At 35.8% G+C, this 14162-nt stretch overlaps 1 protein-coding gene across 2 annotated transcripts in view; it reads right to left on the bottom strand.

The window, feature by feature from the left end:
* Gucy1a2 (guanylate cyclase 1 soluble subunit alpha 2) overlaps positions 1-14162 on the bottom strand; it is a 321255-nt gene that overhangs the window by 238926 nt on the left and 68167 nt on the right. For both annotated transcript variants that reach the window (XM_051155869.1, XM_051155868.1), the window contains exon 4: positions 12645-13366. In XM_051155869.1, coding sequence (XP_051011826.1) covers positions 12645-13366 — 722 coding nt within the window. The remainder of the gene's footprint in view (positions 1-12644; positions 13367-14162) is intronic.

Raw genomic sequence — 14162 nt, 5'->3', positions numbered from 1 at the left:
GGTATCCCTAATAATATGCAAAATAATTAGCATTCCTGTGAAACAAAATCCAAAAGTAAAACTTAAAAGCCAGTTTGGCTCAAAGAGCAGTATAAACAAGCAAACTACATAAAGATGAATTTAGCAAAAATTGGCAATATAAGCCACATCTTTACAAAACTTAAAAATATAAGCCACATCTTTACAAAACTTAAAAATAATTTTTAAAAGTGAAATAGATAATATTCTCCTGTAATTTTCAGGTGCCGTTCTCACTAAATTAGACTATAGAAGCATTATGAAAAATCAAATCTCCAGCAATAGGCCTTAAGATTAAAAACTCTGTGGTAGAGCACTTTCCAAGAAGATATGTGGCCTGATGATCGATCCTCAAATGTGAAAACAAAAAACTCTAGCTGTTTTTCATTAGAAGTGAACAAAATTTTTTCAATATTAAGATAAATGTAAACAATTTAGAGTTGTCAAGACAAAATCTTAAATGATAATTAAGCACCTTCAGTATACAAAGGGTGTTAAAAGCATGCATCCAGGCATGAAAAATAATTAAATAGGAAATAATACATTTAAGCATAACATACATCTAAGTGATACACATGTTATTTGCATGCAATATCTAAGTTTATTAGGAAGTAGTCTAGAAAAATATAATCTAGACATTCTTGATAAAGTTAGAAAAGTAATTATCATGCTGAGGTCATTAGATGACAATGGTGAATACACAAACAAAAGTAAGTTTTAAAAGTTTAAGCTCTTACCGTGCAGAATTATCTCAAAGTGGATCACAGATATGAATTTAAGTGCTAAGATTGCATAAACTACAAGAAAATAAAACATAAAATCTGTGATCTTCTGTTACACAAAGGATTTTTAGGTATCAAAGTAAATGAATGATTCATATAAGACACTGCTAGTATCTTCAAAACTGAAATTATTCTTTAAAGAACAGTCAGTTTTGATGCAACATAATAGCAGCATGCATTTGGGAGACCAGGTTATCACTACAATAGGGATAAAATAGCACAAATTAAGTATGAGTAAAATATTTGACTATTTGTTTTATAACAAAATGAATCATACCTATAATCAATAAGAAGAAAAATATTAAATGCCATTATTTATCAGGGAAATTTGAATTAAAACTTGAGATACTACATTCCATAGCAAGACTATTGCTGGAAAGACTGACAGCATCACCTCTTGGTGATGTTATAAAAAATGTTGGACATCTCATACATTAGAGGAGAGCCATCTGCCAGTACAGACCATACCCACAAATCTGAGGAGGGATCCTGCAGTAACATCCTGCTTGCTTCCCAGGACCTCACCCAGAAAATACAGTTTCTGAGCGCAGTTTCTGTGAGGTGAGAGCTCAGTAACTTCGAAGCAATAAAGCAAGTAACTAATGGGGCAGCTGACTCCAGGACTTCCCCTTAGAAGCAGAGGGCCCCTAATCTCCTGTGGATCTCGGTCTGTCCTGAGAATAGCGCATCTGAGTAGAGCCGCAGGCAATTTCTTGAGAATCTCTGGCCAGTCTAGACCATACTCACCAATACAAGGAGGCCTCCTGTAGGAACATCCTTGTCCAGGGCTCTTTACACACACACACACACACACACACACACACACACACACACACACACACACACACACACGCAAGAACTACAGAAGACACCAGGAAGTACAAGCCAACACTGGAGACACCAGGATGGATAAAGTCCAGTATAGAAACACAATCATCAGCTGCAAAAGCAACATGGGATTTCCAGAATCCAGCTATCAAAAAGCAAGCAAAACCAGATATCATAGCACAACTAAAATACAGGAAAATAACATTAAAGGTATGCTAATGAAGATGGTAATGGATTTTAAAAAGGAAGTCCTTAAAGAAATACAAGAAGATTCAGCCAAACAGATTGAGGCTTAAAAAGAGGAACTGAATAAATCACACAAAGAAACACAGAAAAATACAAACAGGTGAAGGAAATCAGTAAAACACTACTACAAGCAACATCAAAATAAAAGGAACTAATAGTCACTGGTTATTAATATCTCTCAATACCAATGGGCCCAACTCAGCAACAAAAAGACAAAACCTGTCAGAATGATGGGTAAAAATAACCCAGCATTCTGTTGGATATGAAAAAACACACCTAAGCCACAAAGATAAACATTACTTGAGAGTAGAAGCCTAGTAGAAGGTCTTCTAAGGAAATGAACCCCAGAAACAAACTTCAGTATCCATTCCAATATATAATAAAATAGACTTTACACCAAATTTAATCCAAAGACATGGGGAAGGGCACTTCATGTTCATGAAAGGAAAAATCCACCAAGATGACATCTCAATTCTGAACATCTATGCCAAAAAAAGGGCACCCACATTTGTAAATGAGGCATTGATAAAGCTTAAACCACACATAAATCCTCAGATATTAATAGTGGAAGACCTCAGCACCCCACAATCCCCAAACAAAGGTAATGCTTGCCACCATGATGATGAAATAAACCTCTGAAATTGTAAGCAAGCCCAACTAAATACTTTATTTTATAATAATTTCTATGGTCTTGGTGTCTCTTCTATACAATAGAACACTGACTAAGACATTGGCATAAAAAAAGAAGGGAAAACAAAACTGTCATATACATAAAAATCTCCATTTGTGCTATCCATTTTGAAAGGCTGTTCTTGATAAAGATGAGAAACACAAAAATTGCAATTAAAGATACCAAACATTGAGTACCTTGGGCACATGATGAGTGGTAATGCAGAACTATACACAAAACACTTAATATATCCATAAGTAAGTATAGCTCTTTCCCCTCTACAGAGATGCTTCTTTTAGTAAAGACCATTACAAAAAGCAAAAACTTGTCAAAATGCAGAAAAAAACTGACTCTGGTCTGCAATCAATTCAGCTATAACACAGAGATTTGGGGCAACATTTGTTGTAATGTAGTGCCTTGGAGTGAAGGTACAATGTGGAGGAATAAAGAAAGGAGGGAGACTGATCTGGGAGGAGTTAGATAGAGGAGTGAACGGTGATTATAAGCAAATTACATCATATGAAATCCTTAAAGAACTAATAAAGATATCACATTTTAAAAGTGACACATATATTTAGAAGAGAAAGAATATTTCAAATCAGTGAATTTATGTCTGGTGTTCTACTAATATATATAGAAAAAAAGTGGAAAGTCATCTATCACCAAACCTACAGTTTAATATTTTATATTCTCTAATAGATTATTATTATCTTAACAGAAAAAGAAATGCTTACATGTTGCTTAATTAAATTGAATCTAAGTTAAAGTCAGTTGTGGATTCTTGACAGCCAACTAGAATTTGTCTTTCAGCAGTTTCCTCATGGTATGGTAAAATTAATAAATATATTTGGATCTTTTCAATTACCATGTCAGAAGAAAGATGGCACCTATCTAAAGAAGATGAAGAAATATTTTGGAAATTGATTTGATCACAGAACTGAAGAGGTTATCTCTTCCTTGAGTCTTGGAAATATTACTATTATTCAAGACATTTAAATCTTAAATTAATAACTCTAATGCGAAGACTTTCTTATCATGAAAAGTTGTGATTTTGCTATTCTTCTTCAATGACAACTCTGAGAAAGTGGAGAAAAATAACAATGCTACTATTCTTTCCCAGAGATACTTCAAATTCTGGCCTCCTTTTAACAGGTTATTAAATTTCTAAAATAAAAAAATGTATGTTATTTATTGTTTGGAAAATAAATACTGCTATAGTTTGCTCCTATGATAACCCTTCTGTTTATTTTAAAAGGCCTTCTTGATATTTTGATAAGTAAAAACAAAGATATCAGTATATGTAGGTGATAATAACTTGATTATTAATTTTCATGAATATAAAAATGAGAGTATAGATTTTAATGAAAGAAAGTATGTACGAACAAGGCAAAACAGAAAAAAAGCACCAGTAAAGGTTATGGCCTTCTAATCTATATAAAGATGAAAACACTGTAAACCCTGCTTATTAAGGTGTTAGTTAAGTTATTAAACCTACTGATACTCAACACTTTATTCTATAAGGTAAGAAAGAAGTAGGGAAATGGTAGGAAAAATATGGCAAGTGAAAAAAAATCAATAACAGTGGCTAGTAGAAATGAGAATCATGAATAATTACTAAGCACTTAGCTCTTCAGCAGAAAATGTCAAAGTTTTAACATGAATTATACCACTTAATCTTCACAAGTAATTTTCTTTGGTGGAATGCTTAAACTGTCAGATAAGTGTCGGAACTATACTCAATAATCACACAGATTCTTCATGGTAGATCAGTAGATCAGCAAACTCTTTGAAGATTAAGCTGAATTCACTAGTTCAATGAATTCACAGAGAAGAAGGAAATCTTTATGATCGAGTGACCTCATATAAATGTACCTGTCTGTTGTAGTTTGACTATAAAATGTCATTCATAATCTCATGTGTCCGAGTACTTAGTCCCTGTCATGTATTGATAATTTAGGGAAGTTATGGTATCTTTAGGACACAAGATCATTAAAGACTAGCCTTTTAAGATTATGCCTACTTCTAGATGTAGCCAAAGTTCTGTTTCTTATGCATCAAGAGTTGAGAGGCCATTCTTCTACTGATGGACATTTAGGCTGTTTCCATGTTCTGGCTATTATGAATAAGGCTGCTATGAACATGGTTGAACAAATTTTCTTGTTGTGTGCTGTAAGTGTCCATCAGTAGAAGAATGGATAAAGAAACTGTGGTACATATACACTATGGAATACTACTCAGCTATTAAAAATAAGGAATTCTCGAAATTTGTGGACAAATGGATTGAACTAGAAATGATCATAATGAGTGAGCTAACCCAGAAGCAGAAAGACTCAAATGGTATATACTCACTTATAACTGGACACTAGCCCAAAGGGCAGGTCCCATGAAAATCTGCACCTACCAGGAAAGTGGGATAGAGGTGAGAACATCCTATTGAGACTCTAGGTGAGAAAAATATAGGGGATAGGGAAGTAGGTGGATCCAGAGGGTCCTAGAAACCTACAAGAGGAACATTATGATGGGTGGATCTGAGCCCAGGGGTTCTGCTTGATCAAAGGCACCAAGGACAAAACATGCAACCATCATCAAACCCCTACCCAGATCTAACCAAGGGACAGAACATTCTCCACAGTTAAGTGGAGACTGGGGACTGACTGTCACAGGATCTCTGGTGCCCCATATTTGGCATGTCCCTTTGTTGGGGAGGCCCAATAGCACTCGGAGGAAGGATAGCGGACTACCAAGAAGAGACTTGATACCCTAGCACCATATTCAGGGGGAGGAGGTCCCCCTTGGTCACAGTCATAGGGAAGGGGCATTGGGGTGAAAGTGGGAGGGAGGGAGGAATGGGAGGATGTATGGAATGGGATAGAAAATGAGATGTAATATGAATTATTTTATCTTTCAATAAAAATGTGTTTAAAAAAAGAGTTGAGAGGCCTTTACAACCTTCTCCTACAGCAATGGGATTTGCTAAGTCTTTCCCTCTACTGTAAATGATAAAGCTCTGAAACCATTAGCCCAAATAAATTTTTCCTCTGTAAATTCTTTGTGTCAAACATGTTGTTGCAAGAATGAGAAAGGTAATTAATGAACTATATTAAGTATTACTTTAAAAGAGTACAAATATTGTATTCTAGGTTTCTTCATTTCCAGGTAGAAAATATGACAGAAATTATAGAGACTTATAATAAGATCAGTGTCCCAGAGATACCACTCTTCCAATCAACCGACATTTTCTCCATACATTGTGACTTTACAATGAATAGAAAGATTTTATAGTTTATTACTTTGACTTCTAACAGGACCTTTTATATGGGTGTTTGTTCCATTGGGGAAAAAAAACTTAGAATGTTTATCAATGGCTCATGTTTATATGAGATGTTAATCTCCAAAATCTTTTCAAGTTCATCTTAAAGCCATATAACAAAGAAGAAGAAGAAGAAGAAGAAGAAGAAGAAGAAGAAGAAGAAGAAGAAGAAGAAGAAGAAGAACCTGCTTCAGGAATGTCTAGGACAATGTAAGATGTTAATGATGTGAAAGAAATTGAACCACAAGCAAAAATGCATTTCTAATTGAATCTGCATCGACAGGGCATCAGTTTTAAAACAAACAATAAGGGGCTGGAGAGGTGGTTCAACCTTTAAGAATATTTTTATTCTTCCAGGGGACCTTCATTCAATTTCCAATATTTATAAGGCAGCTCACAGCTATCTATAACTCTAGACCTATGATCCTATGTCCTAGGCCCGTTATGCATATACATACATGCCAGCAAAACATTAACACATAAAGTTTTTAAATATTTTTTTTTATTTTGAATGATGAAGTAGGTCTGGTGGTTTGAATAATAGGCCTTCAGAGGCACATATGTTCAATTGCTTAGTCCTCACTGATTGGCACTATTTGGGAGGGATTAGGAAGAGTGTCCTTGTAGGTGTGGTCTTGTTGGAAGAAGTGTGTGACTGGGGGGGGGGGGGGTTTGAGCTTTCCAGTCAAAGCCAGGCCCAGCGGATTTCTCAGTTCCTGCAGCCCACGGATCCAAACATAGAACCTTTAGGTACTTTTCTAATACCTTGTCTGCCTGTGTGACACCATGTTCTATGCCATGATAACAATGGCATATATCTCCATTAAAATGCTTAACCAACCCCAACAAACCCCAATTAATGCTTTCCTTTATAAGAGTTGCCGTGCTTGTGATGTTTCTTCACAGCAGTATAACACTAACTAAAAAGAAGTTACTACCAGTGTACATGGTATTTCTATAACAGTCCTGACCGTGATGCTTGTGATTTGAATGTGGTGGATGCTGGGACTCTGTATTAGGGAATGCTTTAACTGGAGTTTAAAGGGCCAAACTAGTAAGACGTGGAAGATAGGGATGCCATATACCATGGAAATTATCATGGCCTAGCTCAGGAGGCTTCAGTGTAGAATACTAGTAAGTGGCCTAGAGACTGTTCTTGTGATGCTTTAGTGGACAATGTGGCTGCTTTTTGCCCTTGCCCCCAAAAATATGCCTGAGTCTAAACTTAAAGAGTTTTCTTTTATTAGCCAGCACGGTGGTGCAAAATGTTAATCCCAGAACTCTCAGAGGCAGAGGCAGCCAGATCTCTGTGAGTTCAAGGACAGCCTGGTCTAGAAACAGGAGAGACAGGGATGCACAGAAAAACTCTGTCTCAAAAACTCAAAAAAAACGTTTTTGAATTAACGGTACTGGGAGAGATTTCAAGACAGCCTAGTACTCACTCTGTTGTGTAGTTATTAGTGGTTAGTCTTATGAAGATCTATTATTAAATGAAACAAGCTCAGCAAGGGGCAATTTTCCAAGAAGACAATGTTCAGGTTGAAGAGAAGAGGAACATCAGGAAGTATAATGGAGCTAAGTAGTCAAGAATATGAAAAAGTTTAAAGAAAATCCTAATGCAAACTGGAATAAAGAAAGTGGTGATTTTAATGCAAGAATCCACACAGTTAAGCTTCCAGTTTGTGAAAAGGAATTAAACAAAAGGTTAAGTGTGAAGGAAATTATTAACAACAGAAAGCTGTTGAGATGTAATTGAACAAAGAGGGCAATGTTTCAGCCTCAGCAATCAGCAGAAATCTGCAACTTCCACCAAAAGGATATAAAAAAGGTGTTGTTGAATCACCGTCTGTGGCTAAGGAGAGTGACTGAGGCTAGGCCTCTATCAACAGTGTCCCTGTATGGAGCACCAAAGATGCCATTGGTAGAAGCTATGAAAGTGAAACCTCAATTATTTTGGAGGCCTCAAGATGCTGGAAATGCCAGAGTCATAGGATACCTGCAAAGTAGAACTGCAGACAGAGTATGGAACCAGCCTAAGAGAGAGTGTTGCAGTCAACAGTGCTGAAAGGGGTTGAAGACCTGAAGAACACTTTCACTTTTGACATGGAGATGCAGAGTTTGGTGTTTGCTTTGCTAGTTTTAGACCTTGATTTGTTCCAGTATTTCCTCACTATGCTCCTGTAAATGTTGTTTTTATTATCTCAGATGAGGGAATGAGATGAGAGCCACACCCAAGCTTTAGGAATATTTGGCGTCTGCTGAGCCCAGAGTACTTCTATCTAACTATCCCTGGGTATAGGCCTGCATGCTTCTAGTCACTGTACAATCTAATCTGCAATCCAAGCCCTTTAAGGCTTTAGTTTCCAGCTTCTGTCTGCTAACCTAGGCCTAGAAAGTTTTTAGCATCTGAGATTTTCTGATGAATAAACTCAGCCTTTTTACTTCTTCCTGAAATCTGGCTGGCTGGTTCAACTCAGCTGTTCTGGCTCACAACTTATCAATAAGGTGACTCAAATAGGCTTCTCTCAGCTTGTGACTGAATTCTTCTGCTTGGAAAAACTGAACTACACAAACTAAGCTGCACTTAACTGGACTGCACCAAACTTTATGACTTTACTATACGCCTGAACTATATTGTACTATAGCCACAAACTCAGATGTATTCCAGTACTCTCCTCCACTGTGCTATCTCTCACAAACTCAGATGTATTCCAGTACTCTCCTCCACTGTGCTATCTCTCACAAACTCAGATGTATTCCAGTACTCTCCTCCACTGTACTATCTCTCACAAACTCAGATGTATTCCAGTACTCTCCTCCACTGTACTATCTCTCACAAACTCAGATGTATTCCAGTACTCTCCTCCACTGTGCTATCTCTCACAAACTCAGATGTATTCCAGTACTCTCCTCCACTGTACTATTCTCTCTCTCTCTCTCTCTCTCTCTCTCTCTCTCTCTCTCTCTCTCTCTCTCTCTCTCTCTCTCTCTCTGACTCTTTCTGATTCATCATTTTTGTCTCCCCTTCAATTAAATGTCACTGTTCAGGAATAAAGGGGTGTACTAATGACAAGTCTCTACTCAGCCTGGAGTGGTTAACGGTGTATTCAAGCCAAAGGGATTGAAGGTATGTGTTTCAGCCATATCAGACGGAACTACATCTTTGGATGTAATCTCTTGCCAGAGTAGCCATGTTGCTATATTAAAATTTCCCTACATGCAACCTTACCTCACTTTTGGAATGGTAATATATATCCTGTGCCACTGTATATTGGAAGCCTAGGAACTGCCTTGTTTATTCTGATTTTACAGGAGATTACAGTAAGAGGTTGCCATAAGTTTCAGAAGAAACTATGAACTTTGCACTCTTAATGTGTTGGATTGTGGTAGACTATGTGAACATTTAAAGTTGGACTAAATGTGTTTTTGAAATATGATATGGTTATAAGCCTATGGGGACCAGTGAGTACAATGTGGTACTTTGAGTAAGAATATCCCCCAATAGGTTCTTATCTTTGAATGCTTGGTCATCCGGGGATGGCACTATTTGAGAGTGAGTAGAAACTGTGGTCTAATTTAGTAAATATAGTTTTGTTGGAGAAAGTCTGTCACTGGTGGTGAATTTTGAGGTTTCAAGGGCCCAGACCAGGCCTATTGGCTTTCTCTCTTTTTTGTGCCTACTGATCTAGATGGATACTTCTCAGGCACTTCTTCAGTACCATGTATACCTACATGCCACTATGCTCACTGCCATGATAACAATAGACTAAATCTCTGAAACTGTGAGCCAACCACAATTGACTGTCTTCCTTTTAAAAAGTTCCGTGGTCATACTGTCTCTTCATAGTAATAGAACACTGAGTAAGGTACCAGGTTATCCACTTTTAAGAATTGGCTTACAATAAGGAAAAAAATAATGAAAGGAAAGATGAGCTTCAAGATGAAAACAGGAATTTTGTTAACCTTACAAATCTGTAAGCCATATAGCAGGATGGAGTGTAAAATTTGGAGTTGAGGAAGCTGACATTATTTCCTTTCTGTCTCATCAAATCACTCATGAGCATGGTCAAAGGTCATACATCTAACCAATGACTAAGAATGCGGAATTATAATGTGCATATTTTATCCAAAGCATTTTAGCTAAATTTGCAACTGTTTTGCCATCTGTAGCTTAAGACTAACTGTCAGATTTTTCTTTGTAAAAGCAGCTTAGAGTTCATTACTATTTATTGCATAAGCAAAAAATAAAAGTTAATAATGAAACACTTCAGTGTTAGATATGGTAATAGAGTCCTTGAAATTAAAAATAAAATATGTGAAAAATAAAATAAAAAATAAGAATATGTAAAATGGTACTTTCTTTTTTTTAATTTTTTTATTAATTTATTCTTGTTACATCTCAATGTTTATCCCATCCCTTGTATCCTCCCATTCTTCCCTCCCTCCCATTTTCCCATTATTCCCCTCCCCTATGACTGTTCCTGAGGGGGATTACCTCCCCTTGTATATGCTCATAGGGTATCAAGTCTCTTCTTGGTAATCTGCTGTCCTTCCTTATCAAAGCTCACTGAAGAAGCAGAGGCTCCAGGCACAGAGAGTAATCTATCAAGGATAGATTTTATGAGGCAATGATTCATATCAATGTCAATTTAGCAAGAAACACATAATTTTCAAGTTTGATTTTCTTTCTTCTTTGCTTATTTCTAAAAAACTATATACAAAGTATTTGGTGACATACCAATATAAAAGATTATTCACTGTTCAAGAGGCTATGCTATTAAGTGAGTAAATTAAAACTAAAAACAATGATAGCCTCATAAATTCCTCATTCTGGCAAGTATGAGTGAGTGACCAACAATTTCAATATTAGGTTGAACAGATAACTATCTCATTCTAACTAGAAATCTTGCTACCACATTATTTTTAAACCATCACCAACATATATAAATGATAATTGCATTTTCTCAATGAGCACAGCTTCTTATTACTGAAATTGGCAGGGGGCCCTGACATTTGAGTCATCATCTCATTATGTCTCTTTGTTATCTTGGTACACCAATTAAATAGAAATCTAAGCACAGTGAATTTTGGGAGGAAAAGTCTGAAGCAGTAATTTTAAATTACAGGGGTTTTCCCCTTAAATCTGTAGACTATATAACTGACATTTGTAATATCACATCTCATTCAGGCACACTTTAAAAGGCTACCTTTAATTTTAAGATCAAAAAGACTTCAAAACCTTTTATTCAAATATTGAACTTTTATAAAACAAAACTGACAGTTTGAATGTTATCTAAATGTAAAAGTTAGAATGATTATGGGTTTAAAACAACTATATTATAGACAAAAATACAAATACAAAATAAAAATGTCTCCCATTCAGAATGTAGAGTTTATCACATATACAGCATATATATGCTAAAATATTAATATAATGTCTTTATGTCATCATCAGTATTATTAGGACCAATAATATTAATTAGTTAAACTGAAATATATTAATGTGCTAAGTGGGACTCCATGTCTATCCTCAAGTAATTTCAAACCATTGGACTTGTATGACAAAAATGATATGATGAACTCTCTACATCACTTGATTTAGCCATTTGAAATAAATGTATATAGTTTATCTTTCTGAAATGCTTTCTTTAAAATTCTCCATTAAACCTCAAATCATAAAACTAGACAAGAATAAAGACTTTTAAGAAATGACTAGCTACGGTTCCCAGAAGACATTTCTTCTTTTATTTATCATTGCAGACACTTCAGAATATGGGTAAATTATTCATTTACTCAATTTTTTTGTTATTTCTACCATCTTCCTTCTTGTACATTCTAAACATCAGTGGTTTGCCCAAAATCACATATAATCCAAAGGAATAGCCTAAAGTAGATGTTTACCTTGAGATAAAAATAGCTCTGTTTACACTAAGAGAGATTGAAAACTAATACAAATATATTCAAAGACCCACCCTGAAAATTGAGATGATTTTTTTTCTCATGGATTAATGTAAGTGTATCACCAAAAGATAAAAGTAATCACAGCTGATTTTTCTTACATTTAATATTGACATTACTGTTGGTTTCTTTTTAAATGTATCTGAGAGACAAATGTTTGATTAAAGTCAATTATCTTGAGTTGTATTTCTGCTATATTTTTATTAGTTACTTACCGTTTATGGCCATGACATCCAAATAAAAACTCAAAAAAAAAAAAAAATGAAAATCTACAGTGAAAATGTTATGCATTGTGTTCTATCAAGGAATGAAGTTGTTTAAAAAGATAAGTCTCCATTTGAACATTAAAATTTAATTAGTTCATAACTAACTTTGGGAGAATATATTTACTTTCCTTTCAACACATACATATGACCTAAATGAAGTGTTCAAAGACTGTGAAATTTAAAAGAGATCATAATCACAATACAGACAGTTTTTCTGTTTGTTTGCTTAAAGGTAATTCAGGCAATCATCACAATTTTTAAATGTCTCTCAGAATTTGACTTCAGTCTATGAAAACCCATTCACAGGTTGATAATGTTAAACTTTGCTGAATCCTATCATTTTGTAATTTATATGACTCGTATTAATAAATATCTTCCTTTTATGTGCTGAAATAAATTAATGGATTAGGTAGACATTAGGATTGGGAATACAGCCAAATCTTTCCACATGCATCCAGGCACAAATAATCTCTTAAATGGCACTTAAAGCTCTCTTGCCTAAATAATTACAACTACACCCTGCATGTATTTTATTTAAAATATTATTCATTCATATAATTACTTACCTTATCTTCATTCTCTGTGCCAGAAGCTTCAGCCTTGGTCCTTATCACAAAAGGGGTAGACAGCCGTAACAAGACCCTCTCAAAAGTGGTGTTATTAACCTTTGGCGAGACAATCTCAAAACAGTCCTCAAACTTCATCACTTTGTGAGTGTCATATCGAAGCTGTTTCCTTAATCCCTCCCCAAGTTGAAGGACTACCATGTTAGGGTCAAACATCAAGTGGAAGGGGAAAGCTCTGCAGAAGGTGTTGATGCTGATTCTGAGGTCTGCAGGAAGTTGGGAAGTACCCTGTGGGGTGTCCTTTGTGATCTGAGTATTTTCACGTTCTTTGATAAGGAAAGTAAGGCAGCTACAATTGCTTGGGTTTGAACCATCAGAGCTCAATTTCTCATTTTCAATTTGTTCCACTTCCACATTCAAGCGATAGATTCTCTTTCCTGCAGCCTTAATCATTCCCAGCATTGCAAATCCCACAGTATGGTGAGGGTGGAAGTAGTGAAGCATGAGAGTCCCTTCTGGCAGTTCTTTACATAGGAAAGATGGTGACTCCAGAGTGGCCTGTTTCCCAAAAGAAGTCCTAATGTGTTCCAACAAGGCATCAAAGCCATTGAAGAAATCCTGCAGTGTGCCACCTACAGCTCGAAGGACTCTCTCATTCTCATCAAAACATATCTTAAAGAATTCCTCACCAAATCTTTCTTGAATGTCTTGGAACTTCAGTCCTAAAGGTAAAGGAGAAAAAAAATGTTAGTAACTTGAGCTGTAAGTAATTGACTAATATAGCTTTAAAGACACTCATCTAAAGAGGCAGCAATTGAGAGATGGAAAGATGGCTCTGTGGTTAAGAGAATGTAATATTCCTAAAGAGTATCTGAGTTAGTTCCCAGCACCTGCATCAAGTAGCTCAGAACAGCCTCTAATTTCAGACCCAGGGGAATCTGACTCAGGCCTTGTGGCCTCATGCCTACACACAGGCACACACATACCCGTAATTAAAATTTAAAACATTAAAGTGATAATAAGCAAGTGAAGCATAAGGGAAAGGCAAGAGAAGTGAGAGGGAAGGACAGGGAGGAGAGGATTTGGGGAAAATTCTAGTAGTGATGTAAGTAAAAAAATTAGTTAATGAAAAAAATAAATATTTTGATGCTGAGTCTTTACATTCTTAATATATGTAGTCCTATTATTCAAATTCCTCTAAATAAGCAAAAGTGTTGAAGTACAGAGAGAGCACTTTGATGTCTAGCTTGGTAGCTGATGGACATTCCCTTACTGCTTGAAATACTCTAAGCAAAATGACTATCAGTCAATTACTCAGCTGGGTTGAACTTATACATATAAACACCTCACAGGTGCCTTGAGAAAGTTACAAAAAGAGTTTCTTTGACTTCTGAAGGTATAGCTTCAGCCAGAACTGTTCAAACAAGATGTCAGGATATAAATGGAGGCTGCTAAGGCTCACTGATTACATTATCTGGGCCTCCCTTTCTGCTATTACAAGGACCAAGAAAAAGTATC

The sequence above is a fragment of the Acomys russatus genome, chromosome 14 (assembly GCF_903995435.1).
Source record: "Acomys russatus chromosome 14, mAcoRus1.1, whole genome shotgun sequence".
Classification (NCBI taxonomy): domain Eukaryota; kingdom Metazoa; phylum Chordata; class Mammalia; order Rodentia; family Muridae; genus Acomys; species Acomys russatus.
Note: the sequence above shows the minus strand (reverse complement) of the source record. Positions and strands in the feature narration are given on the sequence as shown.